This window comes from Phragmites australis, chromosome 16, assembly GCF_958298935.1.
Source record: "Phragmites australis chromosome 16, lpPhrAust1.1, whole genome shotgun sequence".
Lineage (NCBI taxonomy): Eukaryota > Viridiplantae > Streptophyta > Magnoliopsida > Poales > Poaceae > Phragmites > Phragmites australis.
The window spans coordinates 2,079,256-2,096,755 of NC_084936.1; the positions used below are offsets into that span (position 1 = coordinate 2,079,256).

At 44.1% G+C, this 17,500-nt stretch overlaps 4 protein-coding genes across 14 annotated transcripts; 2 read left to right on the forward strand and 2 right to left on the reverse strand.

The window, feature by feature from the left end:
* Positions 1-328: 328 nt before the first annotated feature.
* LOC133895512 (uncharacterized) lies at positions 329-2,961 on the reverse strand. Its single transcript, XM_062335901.1, has 2 exons — positions 2,273-2,961; positions 329-1,529 (listed from the first exon to the last, which is right to left on the reverse strand). Exons 1-2 carry the CDS (start codon positions 2,496-2,498, stop codon positions 1,381-1,383), a joined length of 375 nt encoding a protein of 124 aa, XP_062191885.1. The 5' UTR covers positions 2,499-2,961; the 3' UTR covers positions 329-1,380.
* Positions 2,962-3,305: 344 nt separating this feature from the next.
* LOC133895513 (major pollen allergen Ole e 10-like) lies at positions 3,306-3,983 on the forward strand. Its single transcript, XM_062335903.1, has 3 exons — positions 3,306-3,372; positions 3,487-3,524; positions 3,645-3,983. Exons 1-3 carry the CDS (start codon positions 3,306-3,308, stop codon positions 3,981-3,983), a joined length of 444 nt encoding a protein of 147 aa, XP_062191887.1.
* LOC133895510 (mediator of RNA polymerase II transcription subunit 21-like) lies at positions 3,702-6,049 on the reverse strand. 10 transcript variants are annotated; one of them, XR_009905616.1, is made up of 5 exons: positions 5,790-6,049; positions 5,127-5,198; positions 4,996-5,043; positions 4,810-4,897; positions 3,702-3,974 (listed from the first exon to the last, which is right to left on the reverse strand). XR_009905616.1 is itself a non-coding variant. In XM_062335898.1 (5 exons), the coding sequence occupies exons 1-4, from the start codon at positions 6,042-6,044 to the stop codon at positions 4,821-4,823; spliced, it is 456 nt and encodes a 151-aa protein (XP_062191882.1). In that variant the 5' UTR covers positions 6,045-6,049; the 3' UTR covers positions 3,702-3,974; positions 4,810-4,820. The 10 variants fall into 10 exon arrangements, 6 of the variants coding, with proteins under 6 accessions (XP_062191882.1, XP_062191881.1, XP_062191879.1 ...); XR_009905615.1 differs by having other exon boundaries at positions 3,702-4,001; XR_009905614.1 differs by having other exon boundaries at positions 3,702-4,007.
* Positions 6,050-9,200: 3,151 nt separating this feature from the next.
* On the forward strand, positions 9,201-16,816 carry LOC133895509 (zinc finger CCCH domain-containing protein 55-like). Of its 2 annotated transcripts, XM_062335894.1 has the most exons (6): positions 9,201-9,428; positions 9,563-9,649; positions 10,164-10,268; positions 12,986-13,562; positions 14,043-16,356; positions 16,466-16,816. In XM_062335894.1, exons 4-6 carry the CDS (start codon positions 13,084-13,086, stop codon positions 16,493-16,495), a joined length of 2,823 nt encoding a protein of 940 aa, XP_062191878.1. In that variant the 5' UTR covers positions 9,201-9,428; positions 9,563-9,649; positions 10,164-10,268; positions 12,986-13,083; the 3' UTR covers positions 16,496-16,816. The 2 variants fall into 2 exon arrangements, with proteins under 2 accessions (XP_062191878.1, XP_062191877.1); XM_062335893.1 differs by lacking the exon at positions 9,563-9,649.
* Positions 16,817-17,500: the final 684 nt, after the last annotated feature.

The window sequence follows — 17,500 nt, forward strand, 5'->3', positions numbered from 1 at the left end:
AGTACAAATACAAACAAGCGGGATAGAGATGGTATATCGTCCTAATTTTTGCCAGTGCAAGTGATGCTTCATGTATCAATGGAAAAACATGTGGACAGAGAAGGTGTGTAGTGGACTTCACAGGGCACATGGAATAAACAAAGGTAACACATGATACAGCATGCTGTATGAGTCCGCAGACCAGCAGCTAAAATATCACAATGCATGAGTAAACACCATAACAGCAAATTAGGGACAAACCTCATTCTTATTTGTAGTTTCATATTACAAATGACGCACTACTGTGCAACATCCAGAACTCTGTTTCTATTCCAAAACTGTAGAAAAGTATTATTAGAAAACATGTCACATTCTGCAAAGGGCTAAACTACAAAGTAAATAAGATCCAAACTAAGAACCAATGTTCAACTAAAAAACATATATCTTATTTCGGAACCAATGCTAAACAAAGAGAAAAGGTAGAAAGATCAGCACATACTACAATATGTTTTTCCTCAAACTCAAATGTATTTATGTTTTACAATAATGTTGTATACTTCATAAAGTTAAGCCCTTAGGGGTACTTTGTTTCCACAGAATGTCACATAACCATTGGGCAAGGTGGTCTCTGGTTCAGAACTGTCGTCCCAGCCACAGCGGGTTTTGAAATACATAGAGTAGTGCATTTGAAATACCCACCACGGGTGTATTAGAAATCATATTGAAATACCCACCATTTTCTGTCATTTACCGACAATTTGTGTTTCATAAGCTAATATGTTGCATCATCCTTTTCCAGGGAGGGAGCATTCGGCAGGAGCTATATAATATGCTCGAAGACGAAAAGGATGTTTATTTTTCCTTTGGAAGCGTCCAGGACCATGGAGCTAGAAAAGCCAGCCAGGGGCACCCCTTCTTCCAATCGCATGCTAGTTTGGTTGATTCCTGTGCAATTCTTTGATGTGTATGTAGCAAAACACCCTTATTTTCCTTTATCATCGTAACAAAATCTCCATATATGGCCATCTACTTCCACAGTGTTGCTTGAAATCAACATATGGCGAACCTGATCCGATGCCTATTGTAGAAACAACTCCTCAGGTTGGCCTCTCAATGCATGAGCCCTTTTCCAAGTTCTATGGATAATATCCATAGTTTCATTCTAACTATTTGCTAGACAAATGCAGAATCCCATCAACCCATATGGAAAGGCAAAGAAGATGTCAGAGGACATCATTTTAGATTTCACAAAGTCAAAGAAATTGAACATGGCTGTCATGATCTTAAGGTTTGGTTTTCCTTACCTAGATTAGAATATAATCCATAGAATAATTCTAAGTTGGTTCCTGGTTCCGATAAATTAGATACTTCAACGTGATTGGATCGGACCCAGAGGGACGGCTAGGGGAAGCTCCAAGGCCAGAGCCGCATGAACACGGAAGGATTTCCACTGCAGATGGAACTTGCATTATGGACTACAAAGATGCCACAGATCTTGTCGATGCCCATGTCAAAGCTCTTAATAAAGATCAGGCTAGCAAAGTTGGAATCTACAATGTTGGAACAGGCCAAGGTTATTGAAATATAAATAATGAGACCACAATTGCACAATAACACGCCCACTTATTTAAGATTGTATCTTCCCTCGTTTCTGAATAAAGTATTTCATGTTTTATCAGGTATACCAGTGAAGGAGTTTGTAGAAGCATGCAAGAAGGCAACAGGAGCTTCCATCAAGATTGAATACCTTACCTGTAGACTCGGAGACTATGCTGAGGTATACAGCGACCCATCCAAAATCCACAGCGAGCTCAACTGGACAGCTCGCTATACTGATCTTCGTGAAAGCCTTTCCATGGCATGGAAATGGCAGAAAGCCCACCCGAACGGTTATGGATCAGCATAATTCAGAGTTTGATAGGTTCAGAGATTCATCAGGTTTTCACACACAGATTCATGGGTCCATGTGCAGCAATATAGCCTTCAGACAATTGGAACTCAAACACATTTCGTAATAGAACTCTAGTTTTGCCTCAGAATCACTGCTCATTAGAACTCGAACACAGATGCTAGCATAATGGTACCTACGTTTTTCCCTTAAAAAAGGCTACCTTGGCGCCTCCAATATCCACAACTAACTCTAGTGCTTGGTAGTTGCGACTGCCGCGAGAATCCACGAAAATCCATCACCGGAAAGTTTCTAATTTGAGCAGGTTACTCCTATATATCTTTCCAAGTTAATCAAACTTGCTAAAATGGAGAAATAAACTCTAAAAGGGAACAGGGCACGCACTGATGGGGCAGGTGATGAGGAAGCCTGAGCAGGAGCGGAGGAGGAGGGACACCGACGCGTGGTAGTCGTAGCGCGGGAGGTTGATCACGGCGGCGTGCTGCTCCCATGGCTGCAGCGCCCGGCCGCCGGCAGTGGCAGGGGTATAGGCTTCTGGCTCCAGAGGCGGCTCGCGGGATGGCGATGGGCCTACGGCTTCGGGCTTGGGCTCCTGCTCCGGCGCCGCCATGGGTAAGTGGAGGGCGCTGGGACTCTGGGAGCCTGGGGGGCTTTGGGGGGACGCGGAGAGTTCTGGGGGGAATTCACAACAAATTTTTTTTTTTTGAGAGTAGCGAGCCGCGCACGTGCCGGCCCTGGCGGGGCTCCGGTGGAACTCGGCCGGGGCGATGGACGGGCGCGTCGCATGAGAGCGGTGGAGCAGGGAGCGGCGGCGGCGGAGCCACACTGGCGGCGGCGGCCGGGAACTTGGCGGCTGTGACCTGGAGTTGGAGCGTGGAGCGGATGCGGTAGAGACCTGGAGCGGTGCGATCGGGCCGGCGGCGAGGCGGCGAATCGGGCTTGAGGCGGCGAGGTGGCGGCGCTTGGGCTTGAGGCGGCGCGATCTTGCGAGAGAAAAGGCCCAGCGCACCTTTTGGATTTATTTAAATTTTTAATCGAAAAAATATAAAAATAAAAAAACTCGGAAAACGGGGAGCAGAACACAGCGGCCCACCTGCAGACGCACAAGCGGGATCTGATTCATGCAGTAGAGACTTTTTAAGTAAAGTAGAAATTCTTATAATGGTAACAGCATCCGTTTCTTGTATTAACAGCATCCGTTTTAAGTAGTAGAAATTCTCGTAGTGGTAACAGCATCCGTTTCTTGCAGTAACAACAGCAGCCGTTTCTGCTACACGCCCTTTGTGCTTCTTCTTCTTCCTCCCTATAAATTTGGCCAAAACAAAACCACATCGCGAGCATTTCTTCTCTGCTGTTGCATCAAAAGTATACAGAAAAGAGAGCATTCTTGCATTCTCTACTATAGAAGAGAAAAGATATGGCATCATCCCGCGCCAAGTTCGTCGCCTTCGTTGCCGTTGCACTATCCGTGCTCCACAGTGATGGTACACATCTCTTATAGCCTTGAGTTTATTCAGATTTCCTCCTTTCGCTTAGCCAAATTGTACCCAGAATTGACATTTTTAACCGAATTGATTTTACACCGATTCATTCACCAGCAGAAGCAGCAGCACTAACAACCTTACGTCATCGAGAGGTGAAACTCTCCTGAGCTTCTTCCAATCGTTCTGTTCTGCTCCGCTCTGCAGCATCCAAACCAGCATGATTTCCTTCTTTTTGTTCATGGCATGCTGCTGCTTGTTTGCAGTCAGAAAAGACATGGTGCGTCGCCAAGCCTTCAGCGGAGGAGGCTGCGCTGACGGCGAACCTGGAGTTCGCCTGCTCCGAGAGCGACTGCGGCGAGATCCAGGGCACCGGAGGCTGCACCCACCCCGAAAGCCTGCTGTCACGGGCGTCGATGGCGATGAACACCTACTACCAGGCCAGGGGGAGGAACTCATGGAACTGCTTCTTCAATGGCACCGGCCTCATCACCATCACTGACCCCAGTAAGCAAGGAGAAGGAAGAGTACCTTTTTATGAGTGTTGGGAGTTCACATGGCGCCTCTTCTTGTTGCAGGTCTCGGTAGTTCCAAGTATGTTTGAGCTGGGATGATGGATGTGCAGCTGAGCACTGGATCTGATCAAATAAGATTTTAGAAGGCGATGCATGTCCGCTTTGTTTTCTTTTTCATGTGTGAGCACAGAGTATGTTTACAGCATCAGAGCTACTAGAATTCTAATCAATATTAGCTTTTGTGTCTAAATAATCTTTAGAAAATTATATGTTTTCTTTCACAGTACTATTGGTCCATTCAAGGGCCTGGATGGGAGAATTGTAAGCCCTAGATCCGGGTGCCACTAAGTAACTGAGTCAGGAAACTAGAAGCTGAATTCTATATAAGAAATCCAGAAGGGAGGCAGCTCGTAAGGACCAGACTCATCCAACAAGAATACAAGCACAATTTATGTGTGAAATGATTGAATTGATTCTGAACTATTCATACAACAAACTTTAATTCCTAATCCAGCAAGTGCTTTCATAGTACAGACAAGTTAACATGACAGAGCTGGCATTAGTGTTTAGAAATCTAACTGACAAGCATTGGACAACACAAAGACTAGAAAATGTGCTCTCAGCAAATCTGTTATGTGAAACATTGGATTTCGTCAGAAAAGCAGAAGGCCTTCCTCAGGATAAATGGTGACACTTGGAAAATTTGAGTTTAAACATAAAGCCAAGAGATTCAATAAATCGGTACTTTAAGTCCATGGCCTGCATAAGCTATTCTTGTTGTGCATCTAGCATGTACTGCAGTAAACATCGCAAGAACAATTGTGCTCAAGCCTGTTACGGGTTATGCGCTAGAAACCAGAAGGAAAAAAATATTGACGATCGATAGTGTACTGAGATATTGTGGAAGGAATCCATCCAAGCTTACATGCATAGTTACTAATCTGGCTTCTTCAAATTTATACAGTTGTCTGTTGCTTCATTAAACAACACCTCAACCTGCTTCAACTCCAGTTCTGTAACACAAACAAGATACATCATATCAGTAATCAGCCGTATCATGCTTAGAACTTCACATAAATGCGGGAACTCAGTACAGTGAGAAGCATGTTACCAGCAGCTTCAAGTTGTTTCTGAAGCTCCAATCCCACAATTTCATTCTCTGCCTGCATAGCACAGGTTAGCCTGATACCCATCCCTCAAAAGTTACTGATGGATCAATTAATCTGACTGTCTGATACCTACCTGTAGCTCTCTGATCCTTTTCAACTGATCCTCTTCTGACGATAGTGGCAACGCCACTACAAGAGCATCAAACTGCATAGAAGGCCATAATTCTTCCTCTGTCAGAGAAGAAGCAAAAAAGTTGAAAGCAATCGCTATAAGCACGTTTCAACTATGCCATTAGGACGGATAAAACATGTACACACGCAACAAAAAAAGGATAGGTCTTTTTTTATACAAACAGGAGTATCATGCTGTGCATCATTCCACTGTCTGCAGAAAATTGTTGCAATGACACTCCTAGACGATTGATATAATTAATGTAAAATATACAAACTCCACAATGCTGAAAATTTGGCACTTCAGACAAACAGTGCACACAGGCAAGAGATAAAGGCTAGTAACTTAGCAAGTGGGGGTGACACAGTTTCATTGGTCGAGACATGGTTTTGTAAGCATTATTACTCCACAGAAGCACAAGCAAGCAAAATTAAATAACTAGTCCTTTGCAGCCACGGTCCTAAGAGAGCATGATTATAATAGGACAGTCAGATCCCCGCCCTCACATTCTTGCAGTAATCACACCAAACGATCGAGGAATCACCGGGCGGGCATTTGGTCGAGCAGGTGGCGAGGCCGAGAGGTAAGGGACAAGGGAAAGAAAGAGAGGGAGAGGGTACCTACCTTCTTGGCGGCGAGGACGAGAGCGTGGCTCATGGCCTTGGGGTGCTCGGCGAGATCGAGCGCGGGCGGCGCGCCGGGGTTGGGCTGGGCCTGGGGGTTGGAGGTGTCGTCGGGGTTCGGGTTGGGGTTGAGCGGGTCCGGGTAGCTGTTGGAGAGGCGGACGGGCGGCGCGTCGCGCTGCAGCGTGCCGAAGGTGTTGACGGCAACCATGGCCATCTCGTTGAGCTGCTCCTGCAGCTGCGAGATGATGTCCATGGCGATAGGGATGAAAACGGACGGGATAAATCCCGTTCCGTTGCGATCCGTTTTCTATATTTTCTTGTCCGTTTTTAATTCCGTTTTCGAAAGAAAATGTGAAAATGAAAATGGTTATGGAGTTTTTCCGACCGTTTTCGGATTTTCCGTTTTTAATCTAGAATTTTCCGTTTTTCTAATTGAGATCAAACTTCACAAATCCCGATGTAGCCCACATACCAAGCCCGGCCGGCCAGTCCAAACATAACCTCTATCCCAAAGTTCAACCAGATCCCAGTAGTCCAATCTCGGTCGGCTGCTAACCTACCGATGTTGTTCAAGCTCTTATACCACCTACAATCCTAGTCTCTGTATGATTGTATGTTATGCCGAGTACTCGAGTTACGACATGATAGTTGTTTTTCAGTTGATACTTATGTCATTACGTGGTTCATCTGTGTATGATATAAATTACTTTTGTTGGTGTGAATTAATTATGTGTCGCGCCGATGCTTGAAATCATTGTTCTACGGATCGGTGTTCTCATTTTAAATTATCGGTTCCTGACTGATACCCGCATATTTATGTTCGGATTGGTTCGTTTTTGATATCCCGACATTCCCGAGTTTGTATCCGTTTTCGGCTTTCCCGTTTTCGATTTCGTTTTCGAGAGAAAATATGAAAATAAAAACGGTTAGAAGGTTTTTCCGACCGTTCCCGTTCGTTTTCATCCCTACATGGCGAACCCCTCCCTCCTCTTCTCTCCCCACCTCCCTCCCCTGCCCAAGTCTACCAAGCACCAGCCCACGGAGGCCATAGGTGCAAGGTTTGCTGGGCCTGAATGGGCCCGCTAATTATGGGCCGTAAGGGCCCAAGCAAAAATATGTTGACCGGGCCGACACATGAGTGGGCCTCGGGCTCCGTCAGGGCCCAGCCGTTTATGTTTCCATCCGTTAGTTACTCCGACTCGTAAATGGCTGCTGCTAAAAAAAATGTCCCAATTAATTTCCCTAAAAAACGTCCCCATTAATTTCCCTACAAAAGTCTCGATTATTACCTAATTTTTTTTAAAAAAAATGCTCCCTCTGTTCAACTCAACAATATAAAACGTATTTTGTTTTGAAAAAATCATCAAACTTTGCCAATTTCTCTTATAATATTTTTGCCAATTACTATAAAATTAACATTATATTTAAAATACTTTGAAATATAAATCTTTTGGAACAAAGTTTGTATACTAAAAATATCTATAACTTAACTAATTATCCATCAAAACTTATAAATTTTGAATTTTTAAATAAATATGTCTTACATTGTTTAACAGGGAGTACTAATTGGCTAATAATTATAATCGGAAACCGAATTAATTAAGTAAAGGCCAGGTGTAGATCGTAGGGCTATATATATGGGCGCATAGGCCAGGCGATCTCATTACGTGCCTAATCCAATTCATTACGTGCCTAATCCAATCGCCAGGGCGAGCCGAGCGATCAAAGAGAGCCATGGCCACCGGCGCCAACAAGCCCGCGGCCTCCTCACCCGCCGCCTCCGTGTGGCAGCAGCAGCAGCAGCAGAAGCAGGTGCTGTTCGCGGCGAAGTACGCCGAGCTCGTCTCCGAGGCCCGCGGGGTGGCGCGCGAGTTCGGCGTGGACGTCCGCACCCTGGCCTTCCGCCCCGCCGGCGCGGGCGCGGTCGCGCACGAGTTCCGCGGCGTGCCGCGGGAGGCGCGGGCGCTGGGGGCGATCAGGCGCGCGGTGGCGAGGGACGTGTCGGCGATGGGGCCGGAGGAGGCGGCCAGGCACGAGGCGCAGCTCCGGGCGCTGAGGGCCGTCGTGGTCCGCGAGCTGCAGGAGAAGACGAAGAAGGCCGCCGCAGCAGCGGCCGGTGGCGGCAAGGTCAAAGGGGCGCCGGATCAGCAGGAAACCGTCGCCGCCGGCGGCAGCAACAAGATTAGGAAGGTGGGGTAGTTGGTATAGCTGCAAGCTGTCTCTCGATCGATGCTGGGATCGGATTGGCCTCGATCAAGTCATGCGCGCGTGCAATCTACCTATCCGTCGATCGAGTTCATTCATTAGCCTTACGCTGATCAATTAGCACTAGTTTTTCATTATTTGATTTGGTTCTTTGATTAATTAATTTTTTAGCGGCACTCCCGCTCATGTACGGTGCATGTAGTATACTCCCCAGCCCAGACGCCTAGTCAACAAATACGAAAAAAAAGGAAAAGAAAAGGGACTGGAATATTTTATCTTCATTTACTTAGACATGTGTATGATTAAAAAAAGGGTAATGCTTTGTCTACTTAAAATGGCTGTCAAAACTTACGTACTTATAGAAATGCTACTGAATACCGATGTATCAGTGAAAAATACCCCGTACTTAAGTTTGCTACCGAGATGTAGCAAGACGAAAATCCAGAATTAGACAATATATATGAGTGTATTTATCAAAATAGATAATATGGTATTGTATTTATAAATTCAGTATCCATATTGAGCGTATCATTTACTAAAAATAAATTTTCAATATACCGTACGCTAAAAATCCATATTCCGAATACCGCACTGTAGCCCGTATTCGACACACCGTGTGCCAAATGTCAACTGTATTCGGCACACGATGCGGTAGGAAAAAAGACATATTTGACACATCGTATGTCGAATACAGCACTGTAGCCCGTATTCGACACATAATATACCAAATACGGTTGATATTTGGCACATGATGTGCCAACACATTGGCCATATTTAGCACACGGGGGTGCTGAATATGATCGGATCTGCGGTTTTTCGACGTACGGTGTATCAAAATTTTATTTTTAGTAAATAATGTGTTAAATACAAATGCTAAAATTATAAATACGACAATATATTATCTATTTTACTACCTCTATTTTAAATAATCGACACCGATACTATTGTAACTTTAACTTTGATCAATAATAATTTTAAAATATTAGTTTAAGAATATTGTATACTTAGAATAATTTATGTAGGTATTTGTAAAAAATTGACAGTCAAATATTGATGCGTGAAATTAACAGTAACAATTATTTGAAAACGTAGGTAGTAACAAATATGCTCATATTTATTGTCTAATTTTGATTTTTTTTCTGAGTAGCATTGCTAAAAAAAACCTTAATAATAATAATAAATAAATAAATAAGGACAACAGCCTCGCTCCCGCAGCCCTAAGCAATCAACGCGGCTCTATCCGTTCCCCTCCCTCCGCTCCGCTCCGCTGACCGCCGCCGAAACGCCACCCGCCTCCTCCCCCGGCCGCTGCGAGCCACCCCGCTTTCGCGAAATTCCTTGTCGTCGTCTTCAATCCACCACTGGACTGGCGTCGGTGGCGCGGAGTGGAGTGGAGATCCGTCCGTACTCGGACTGGTTCCTTCGCTAGGCGGTAAGGAACCCTAACCTGCTTTTCCCCAAGGATTCTTCGTTTTGTCCCGCGGAATCTCTTCTATTCTTCGCTGCAATGTTAGCCCCCAATTCCAGACCTCTCTCTCTAATCCGAGATCTTTGCGCCCCGCCTAGGTATCCGAGATTCACTCTAGGGTTTACCCCTCGTTTCTGAAGTGGGGGATTTGAATTCTTCTGGGATTTATGCTGCAGATGATGCGGGTAAATCTTCTGTGCTCCAGCGCTTCGAATCGCGTATCCTAGGCTGAGTTCGTTCGTCCTGGTTTCCTTGGTATAAACCGCTGTGACTAGCTGCCCTAGTGCGAGCGTGTTGTTAAATCTGTTTCCTTTTTGCTACTGGCTAGGCTATGCGTGGGATTAGGCCCTCACATTGCATTGCAAGACCAGTATTTTGCTTGGCTGGATTCCAAAGTTCGCTCACATGCCATTGAACGCAATGCGTCATGTATTTTTTTATGTCCTGCGCATATGATTCCTGTAGACTAGAATGGTCGTTCACCACGTACATAATGAATGTTGTTTGTGAGATTGATGGAATATGCACTCACCACCAACGCTTGGTGGGACTGTGCCTGAATTTTTCCCATAACTCGTCCTAGTCAGATTACCTTTCCTGTTGTCAGTTTTTTTTTTCAGATTTTAGTTTGGCCTACAATGATCAATTTTAAGTCTTTCTCGATTTTAAACAAGTTAATTTCCGTCCCTTATTTTTCAGATGGAAAATAAGCGTGGTAAGGTCTCGTGATTTCTGCTTGGATATCGAAATCTGTGGTGCTGGTCTGACTCATCATCTCAGGGCAACTGCTAAGTACGATTTCAGGTTGGTATCTATGTCTCATTCTTCCTGTCTCAACAAACAAACTATGTGACCTTGTTTTTCATGGTCGATTACTAGTTTGTCCCATGGGACACCTTAAGACACACTGTATGTCATTGTCCTGAATTTTTTCTTTGCATCGTTCTGGATAATATGTAAATGTCAAATTAAAGACACCATTACAGTTTTGTTTTTAATTTCTTATAGGCTATTCTTTTGGGTCTTCTTTCCACTGCCTTCATTTGCGTTGATGATTTGCTGAATTGCTGTTGTTAGAGTTTAAGCTGCATGCTTTAGTCGTCTATACAATATTTCACTTTAAGAAATGCAAAGATATGTTTCACTTTCTTAATGTTGGCTACTAGTATACAGTAATACAGTTAATGATGACCAAATTGTTGACAAATGCTGTGCATAATGTGAAATCTTGCAACCAAGGATCTCTTGTGTTCTGCTTAGTTGTCAGTTGTACGTGATGGACTAGCTATCTTACTGACCTAGCAATCATACTTTGTTTGATTGACTTTTAGCGGAAACCATATAACAGCGTTTGGTGGATACTTAGGTTCTTTAGACAATGTAGCCTTGATGTGCCTAGAAAGTAGAACTATCATTGAGATGATTGTAGTTGGGAGAAAACATGAAGGAATTCATGGGCCTGATAGAATTATCTTTCTCATATGCAGGATTATGTAAAAGCAACCTTTTGGAGTTTCTGCCCTTTTGGTTTAGTCCTCAAGACTCTAGCTAGCAATTATCTAAAGAAACAAATGAACTATTAATTGCCACCAAGTTGGCAAAATCGTTGGAACACATCAATCGAGGGAGAAACATCAGTGTAATGCTAATAATGTCAGTGCCCAGGGTCTCAGCAATCAGAGATAGTAGCAACTGAACCTTAAGTATCCACCAAGTTCGGCAAAACGCTGTAACAGTAATTGAGGGAGAAATTTTGATGCAACTCGTTGATGCCCAAGATTTCTGCAATTACTGCTTGAAATATTTTCTTGATAGCAGGACTGAATTTTTTAGATTTAGCTGCCTTGTAAGTGTAGAAAGCATGTACTGTATTCCTCATGTTACTTGTAAGCTGTATGCCCTGTTTGTGTTGTAATGAGATAAGTTGCACACAAGAAGTTTTTCCATGTGTCTTGATTGGGAACTATTCCTGATGAATGAAAATATAAATAAGCTGCTGTTAATCTCATGATGCCCTTTCAGCTGTCTGCTCTTGCCATCCAGGCTTCCAGAGCTGAGGATCTTATCTTTGTGTTCCCTACATTGAAGACATAAAAAAAGATGCAACATATAGTCTGAAAAAACGAAAAAGAAAAAAAAAATGAAAATGGAACCAATGAACCAAACAGAACTGATCTATGAAAATGTATCACCAAAACAAACGCTCGCCCACGCGCATGAGTCGCTCGTGCTGCTTGGCGCTCGCCCGTGTGCATGATTCGCTCATGCTGCTTGTTGCTCACCATTGATTGCCTCGGGGTTCAAATAAAAGTTCCCATTCATGCATGGAGTCATCGGATTTTAAGAGATAATTTCAACTATATTTTTGACGTGAAAGATTTAGGGTGCGTTTGGTAGGGTTCTGGTTTCTCCTATAAACATTTCAGTTCCGGATTCTCCCTGGAAATGTTTCTCTGCTGAATCAGAATCACCTTTCGAAACAGTTTGGTTAGCTGTCTGGATTTGGTTTCTTGAAAGAGAGGATGGTGGTGCAATTGACCACTTTGTCCTTTGCTGATTTTCTCTTTTTTTTTTTTTGCAATAACAACAATGGACATACATATACACTCTGATCGTTTTTGAGCAATTGTTGCATCATTTGAATTTAATTGGAATTGATCAAATTCATGAAAAGTGAGGTTATGTGAAGAAACTTGAAATTTCACTATATAACTTAGAGCTGGAGATAATTTTAGAAATTAGTCCATTAACTAAGATGAATATTGGTGAATTTTTCCTAATTGTTGGGAATCCTTTTAAAGCTCTAAAAATTCATGGAAGGTGCAAAAACAGTCAACTTCAATGAATTTTAATTTGAATTCTGTAAAGGCTTTTTAAGTGCAACCGGTTAAAATGGGTTGCTTATGGATTATAGAACCTACACAAAAATTGGTAGATTTTTTGGAGCCTTTTAGAAGGTTTAACTTATAGGGAAAAGAGATTGAAAATATGGATTTTTGAGGCAATCTCGCAACAGCTGAACAGAAGGGCTGAATCGGGAAAGAATCGGGAGAAACGGCATCCCAGCCATTTCAGTGATTCGGCCTGATTCCATGGAACGTTTCCTGCTGAAACGTTTTGATCACTGTCATTTGGATGCCGTTCCGCAAGAATCGCCTATGAATCCGGAACGCTCCGAGCAACCAAATGAGCCCTTAGGATCCACTGCCAAGTATTCGAACAATGAACAACTGCCATGTGGTAGGGAACATGATTGGGGAGTTGGCCAGCCACATCCTGCCAATGTGCCATGATATGTTCATAATTAGATAACTGTAAATTGGCCTGAAGTGTTTTTGACTTCCAAACTTCATTACAGTTTTGATTTGAACTTTTGAAGATATGGAATCTGGGATTTTAGAACATAATTTTAGTTTTATCTTCCTTTCAGCTACTGTACCTAGCTGTCTCACGCCTATGTTGTTGAAGCAATCCATTCTTTGATTAATCATAACCATATACATATTCCTTGAATATTTCAGAGATCCAGAAGAATATTGTTGCACAAGGAGGAAGGAGGGTCCTGTACCTGGAACTATTTAATATTCTAATTTCGTGAGATTAATAAAGAAGGGTTAAAATGACTGGTGATTCTAGGAAACAGCGGTCCAAGTGGGACACAAAGGAAGGATCTCCTGATATAGTTGAGATCAGCGAAGATGAGTCTCCTCCTGAGAATATGGATGTTCACCGTAAAGGTGGAGATTTGCTCCCAAAACATGATACGTCCATGCACCACGGTAGTGCTGGACATGAGCAGGAGCAGACTGATGGGTTCAATAAAGATACCAAGGAAATGCAATCTAAGGCATCCTCTGAAAGATTACAACCTCTTAGAATGGCTGATGAGCATGATAATAAAGAGTGGGGCAAGGGAGGTTTGGAAAAGACTGCTGGTATCCAAGGTATAAACAGATATGCCAATGACAGAAGACATGGCGATGGATGGGGTACAGCTCTTAGTCGTGGTTATTCTTCAAGGTTGCCTTCTGATCCAGATGCATGGAGGCAGCGCAGTCGCAGTCCATCTCCAAGAGGTGTTTGGAACAGATCACGCAGGTATTGTTGAACTAGTAATTAGTTTCCTTGTCTGTGCAAATAGTGGCAATTTGATTATGTGTTCTCTGTATATAGTCCGCGAACAAGTTTTTGAGCTAATGTTAAGTGAATTTTATTTATGGAAGTATCGAAGACAGAATATACGACTACTCTGTTTCTGTAAAATAAATCAAGGTCAATATTTCTGCATTAGGTTTACTTGCTAACCACCTGTACTTGTACACAAGCACCATGTCGTCATTCAGGCACTGTGAACTAGAAGCAAGGAGTTGGATATTCGGGTCTTGATTTTTTGTGTTCTACTTGTGAAGAACCTCTCTCTCTGTCTCTCTGAAGTTTTAATCAATCTTGATTTGGGAGATGGTATATTAATTTAAACTCAGTCACAACATCTACTAGAATAGTATTATTTGGAATGTCATTTCAAGATTCGGTTTACTAGCAGTACCTTTTCTCTACCATGTGTGTTTCTGTTAACAGGAACAGAAGTCGTTCCAGAAGCAGAAGCAGAAACAGGAGCAGGAGCAGGAGCAGGAGCAGAAGCAAAGGCCGAGGCAGAGGCCGAAGCAGAAGTCCTTATTTTGCTGACCGTGGGTCTGAGTGGAGGGTTGAGAGAGGCAGAACATCTGGAGGGCCTTTGCCTTGTAGAGATTTTGTAGCTGGTAGATGCAGAAGAGGCTTGAATTGCAGGTTCCTTCATGAAGATGGTGAGCACAGGCCATTTGAAGAACATTATCCTGCTGGCCCAAGGGAAAGATATGGGTACCAGAGCAAGGAATCTATGGATTCACGAGAACAGAATGACTTTTTACAGAGTAGGCAATCTCGGAATCGTTACGATGATGGGACCTGGGAAAGATCTGAACCCCGAAGGGATTACCGGTCTACTGAACAATGCCATAATTTTGTCAAAGGGAGATGCAGCAGAGGTGCTAGTTGCCGATATGCTCATGATGATTCTGCTGCTTCTCATGGTGGTTGGAGAGATGAGGTTAGGGAAAGTGCCCATGATAGAGTTGGCCCTGATTCATCATATGGGAATAGGACTGAGCAACGCAGGGTAAATAAAAACCCCTGTAAATTTTTTGCTGAAGGTCGATGTCGTCGTGGTGAAAATTGTCCATATCTCCATGAGGAAGCTCCCCAGAGGCAGATGGGTCTGAGTGCTCCTGATGAGCCTTTGAATTACAACGATGGGCGTACAGCAAGAGGAAATTTCTCAAACTGGGATGAACAAAATAATGCGATGCATGCAACTTCACAGATTTTACCCAGAGGTGACAGGGAAAATGTTGCTTCTCAGAGTATTGGCAGAAATGATTCTCGCTATGAGTACGAAAACCGTCATTCAAAAGATGCCGGAAAGAGCCAGTACCTGATTATTCCTGAGGAAGATTTTGGTTCACTAGTCCAAAACAAACCTGAAGTTGCTGCTTTACAACAGCCACAGCTATTAACTCCTGTCCAAACTAGTGCAGATAGCATGAATAATGACAAGGTATCTGGCACAGATGGTCAGAGTGCAGCTGCAACAGCTGGCAATCTGAGTATGCAAACTGGGATGCATGCTGCTAATATTATAGCAGAGCAAAACTTGGGTCAAATACTTCAGAGCCAAGCTGCAATTCCACAAATTCCGAGGCCACCAATTCTTCCAGTCACAACTCATTCGCAGAATATTACATCCTCGTTGCCTTCGAATAGCCACATGCAGCAAAGCAAATTTTCAGTACATCCGCAAGAACAGTTTGTTGTTCCCCAGGCAGCTGCAAATAACTCAACTCCTAGCTTGCAGGGCCAACCAGTTGCTCCTCATATGGGACACAACAAACATGGCTATGGTCTAGGGGCACAGGCATTGCCAAATCTCTCTGCACATAATGGACATAATTTCATTGTTGCTGGTCAAGTTCCACAGAATGTTCAAACTGTGCATGCTGGGCAGAGTCAGGCTCAGGCAACAATGGACATGCCCAGGCTGGGTCAAGACAGTGGTGCTCAAAGCATACAAAACATGCAGAATTTCCAGCCGGTTGCTCCAAATGTGCAAACTCAGAGTCAATCCTTGCAAGGGTTATCTCTTGTCCCAACTTCCACCTCAGCTGATATGGTTGGACCTCCTGTTTCTCATAATGCAGCAAAAAGCGAAGAACTTCAACGTGTTACTGCATCTTTGGCACAATTCTTTGGAAATGCTGGTTTGGGTGCTGGTACTGTTGGACTACAATCATCAGAGCCTAATATGAACTCGAGCTTGATGGTCACTTCATCTGCTGCGCCTCCAGCTATTCAACCCAATCCGTGGCCTTGGGCACAGCAACAAGCAGGCATGGTCCAATCTGCACTGTCTATTCCATCTGAACAGCATCAGCAGGCTCCTCAGACATTTCAGATACCAATGGCTGTTGGTAGCAGTAATGGCAACACTATGCTCTTACCTCATTCAGGTGTACCGACTGGTCACACTGCTGCTTCGGTGGTTAATGAAACCATGCCTTCAGAAAACAAGAAAGGAGAGACCAAAGATAGTGATGGAGAGGCTCAAGATGGTGATAATAAGAAGAGCAAGGACTCCAAGGCACTGAAGATGTTTAAAATTGCACTTGCGGACTTTGTGAAAGAAGCACTTAAACCTACATGGAAAGAGGGTCAGTTGAGCAGAGAGGTTCATAAAACCATTGTGAAGAAGGTTGTCGACAAAGTTATAAGCACGGTGGAAAATACCCCTCCAACAAAAGAAAAGATTGATATCTACATGTCCTACTCTAAAGAAAAACTAAACAAACTTGTACAGGTTACCTCAGCCCCCTCCCCCGTTGCTCTTTTAATCTTTTTTCTGCAATGTTCACTCAACTTTATATTGACCTCATTTCTGTGCTCTAACCGGGCTGTATTGCATGCAGGCGTATGTTGGCAAGTATGCCAAGACATGACATTCCATCAATAACATCTAGACGTGAGCTTCCTGCCCTATGCCGAAAAGATTGAAAGCACCTCATCTGTGCTCAAAAGTTTAGGATTCTGTGAAGTGGGGGCTTCGGTTAAATCCGTCACAGTTTTTACCTGCAGTTTCAGGGTTTAGTGTATTGGTAGGCAGGTGGCGCCGCTGCTAGTGCAAATGTGCGATAGCAGCAACCACTGTACCTTTTGTAGAATATTTATTCAAAGATTGAATTTTCTGTAGTGAATTATGCAAGCTGTGGATCATTTTTATGAATAGGAGGCAAATGACATGCTGTGGTGTGTTTTGTGCTCATCATGTGCCAGGGGTTCTGGGCTTGTGCGATACTGAGTCGATCGTGGCTGGTTATTATCTCAGTTTGTTATGATTGGTAACTTCTGAGGTAACCTGTGGATTACTGCCTTCTGCGTGTTCGATTCATGTAACATCTCGAAATTTCAAAAACAGAAAATCAAATAAAAAGTTCAAAGCATTTTCTTTTCCCTCCCCTGTTTTGGGCTCTATCCGGCCCAATGCTTCCTCGGTCCACCTCCTTTTCTCTCCTGGCCGGCTCTCCGGCTCACTCCTCTCCATTGGCCCATCCCAGCCGGCGCTTTCATCTTCCTCCTCATGCGTGCACAGGAGCCGCCCCCTTGTCTCCTTCCTCGCGGCGGGACACGGCAACCGCGCCCCGGTCCCTACCTCCCACGCACTCACCCTGAGGCGGTAGCGCCGTGCTGCACATTGGTCGTTGACGAACCGCGCCACGCACACGCAAAAGCGCTCCCGAGCTTACCGATCGCCAGCTTTGGGCACCGCAGCCATTAGGAGGTTGATGGTCGCTCGCCGCTGCGATCGGGTGCCGCCTCCTACCGACTGGCCACCGTCTCGGGGGAGGAGGAGCAGTAGCCAGATTGTGCAAGGGCTTTCAGTTGGTGCCAGATTGTTCAAATTTCGGCCTAAGCACCCTAAATGGTCTAGCAATTATTTCGACTAA

Bases quoted from the DNA above. Each gene is read 5' to 3' on its own strand.
- LOC133895509 (XM_062335894.1), top strand. From the start codon at position 13,084: ATGACTGGTGATTCTAGGAAACAGCGGTCCAAGTGGGACACAAAGGAA. The intron at 13,563-14,042 runs GTATTGTTGAAC...TTCTGTTAACAG, and splicing joins GTTTGGAACAGATCACGCAG to GAACAGAAGTCGTTCCAGAA. The intron at 16,357-16,465 runs GTTACCTCAGCC...TATTGCATGCAG, and splicing joins AACTAAACAAACTTGTACAG to GCGTATGTTGGCAAGTATGC.
- LOC133895513 (XM_062335903.1), top strand. From the start codon at position 3,306: ATGGCATCATCCCGCGCCAAGTTCGTCGCCTTCGTTGCCGTTGCACTA. The intron at 3,373-3,486 runs GTACACATCTCT...TTCATTCACCAG, and splicing joins ATCCGTGCTCCACAGTGATG to CAGAAGCAGCAGCACTAACA. The intron at 3,525-3,644 runs GTGAAACTCTCC...CAGTCAGAAAAG, and splicing joins CAACCTTACGTCATCGAGAG to ACATGGTGCGTCGCCAAGCC.
- LOC133895512 (XM_062335901.1), bottom strand. From the start codon at position 2,498: ATGGCGGCGCCGGAGCAGGAGCCCAAGCCCGAAGCCGTAGGCCCATCG. The intron at 1,530-2,272 runs GTGCGTGCCCTG...CCAACATTGTAG, and splicing joins CCTCATCACCTGCCCCATCA to ATTCCAACTTTGCTAGCCTG.
- LOC133895510 (XM_062335898.1), bottom strand. From the start codon at position 6,044: ATGGACATCATCTCGCAGCTGCAGGAGCAGCTCAACGAGATGGCCATG. The intron at 5,199-5,789 runs GTAGGTACCCTC...CCTTCTATGCAG, and splicing joins TCGTCCTCGCCGCCAAGAAG to TTTGATGCTCTTGTAGTGGC. The intron at 5,048-5,126 runs GTAGGTATCAGA...TGTGCTATGCAG, and splicing joins AAAGGATCAGAGAGCTACAG to GCAGAGAATGAAATTGTGGG.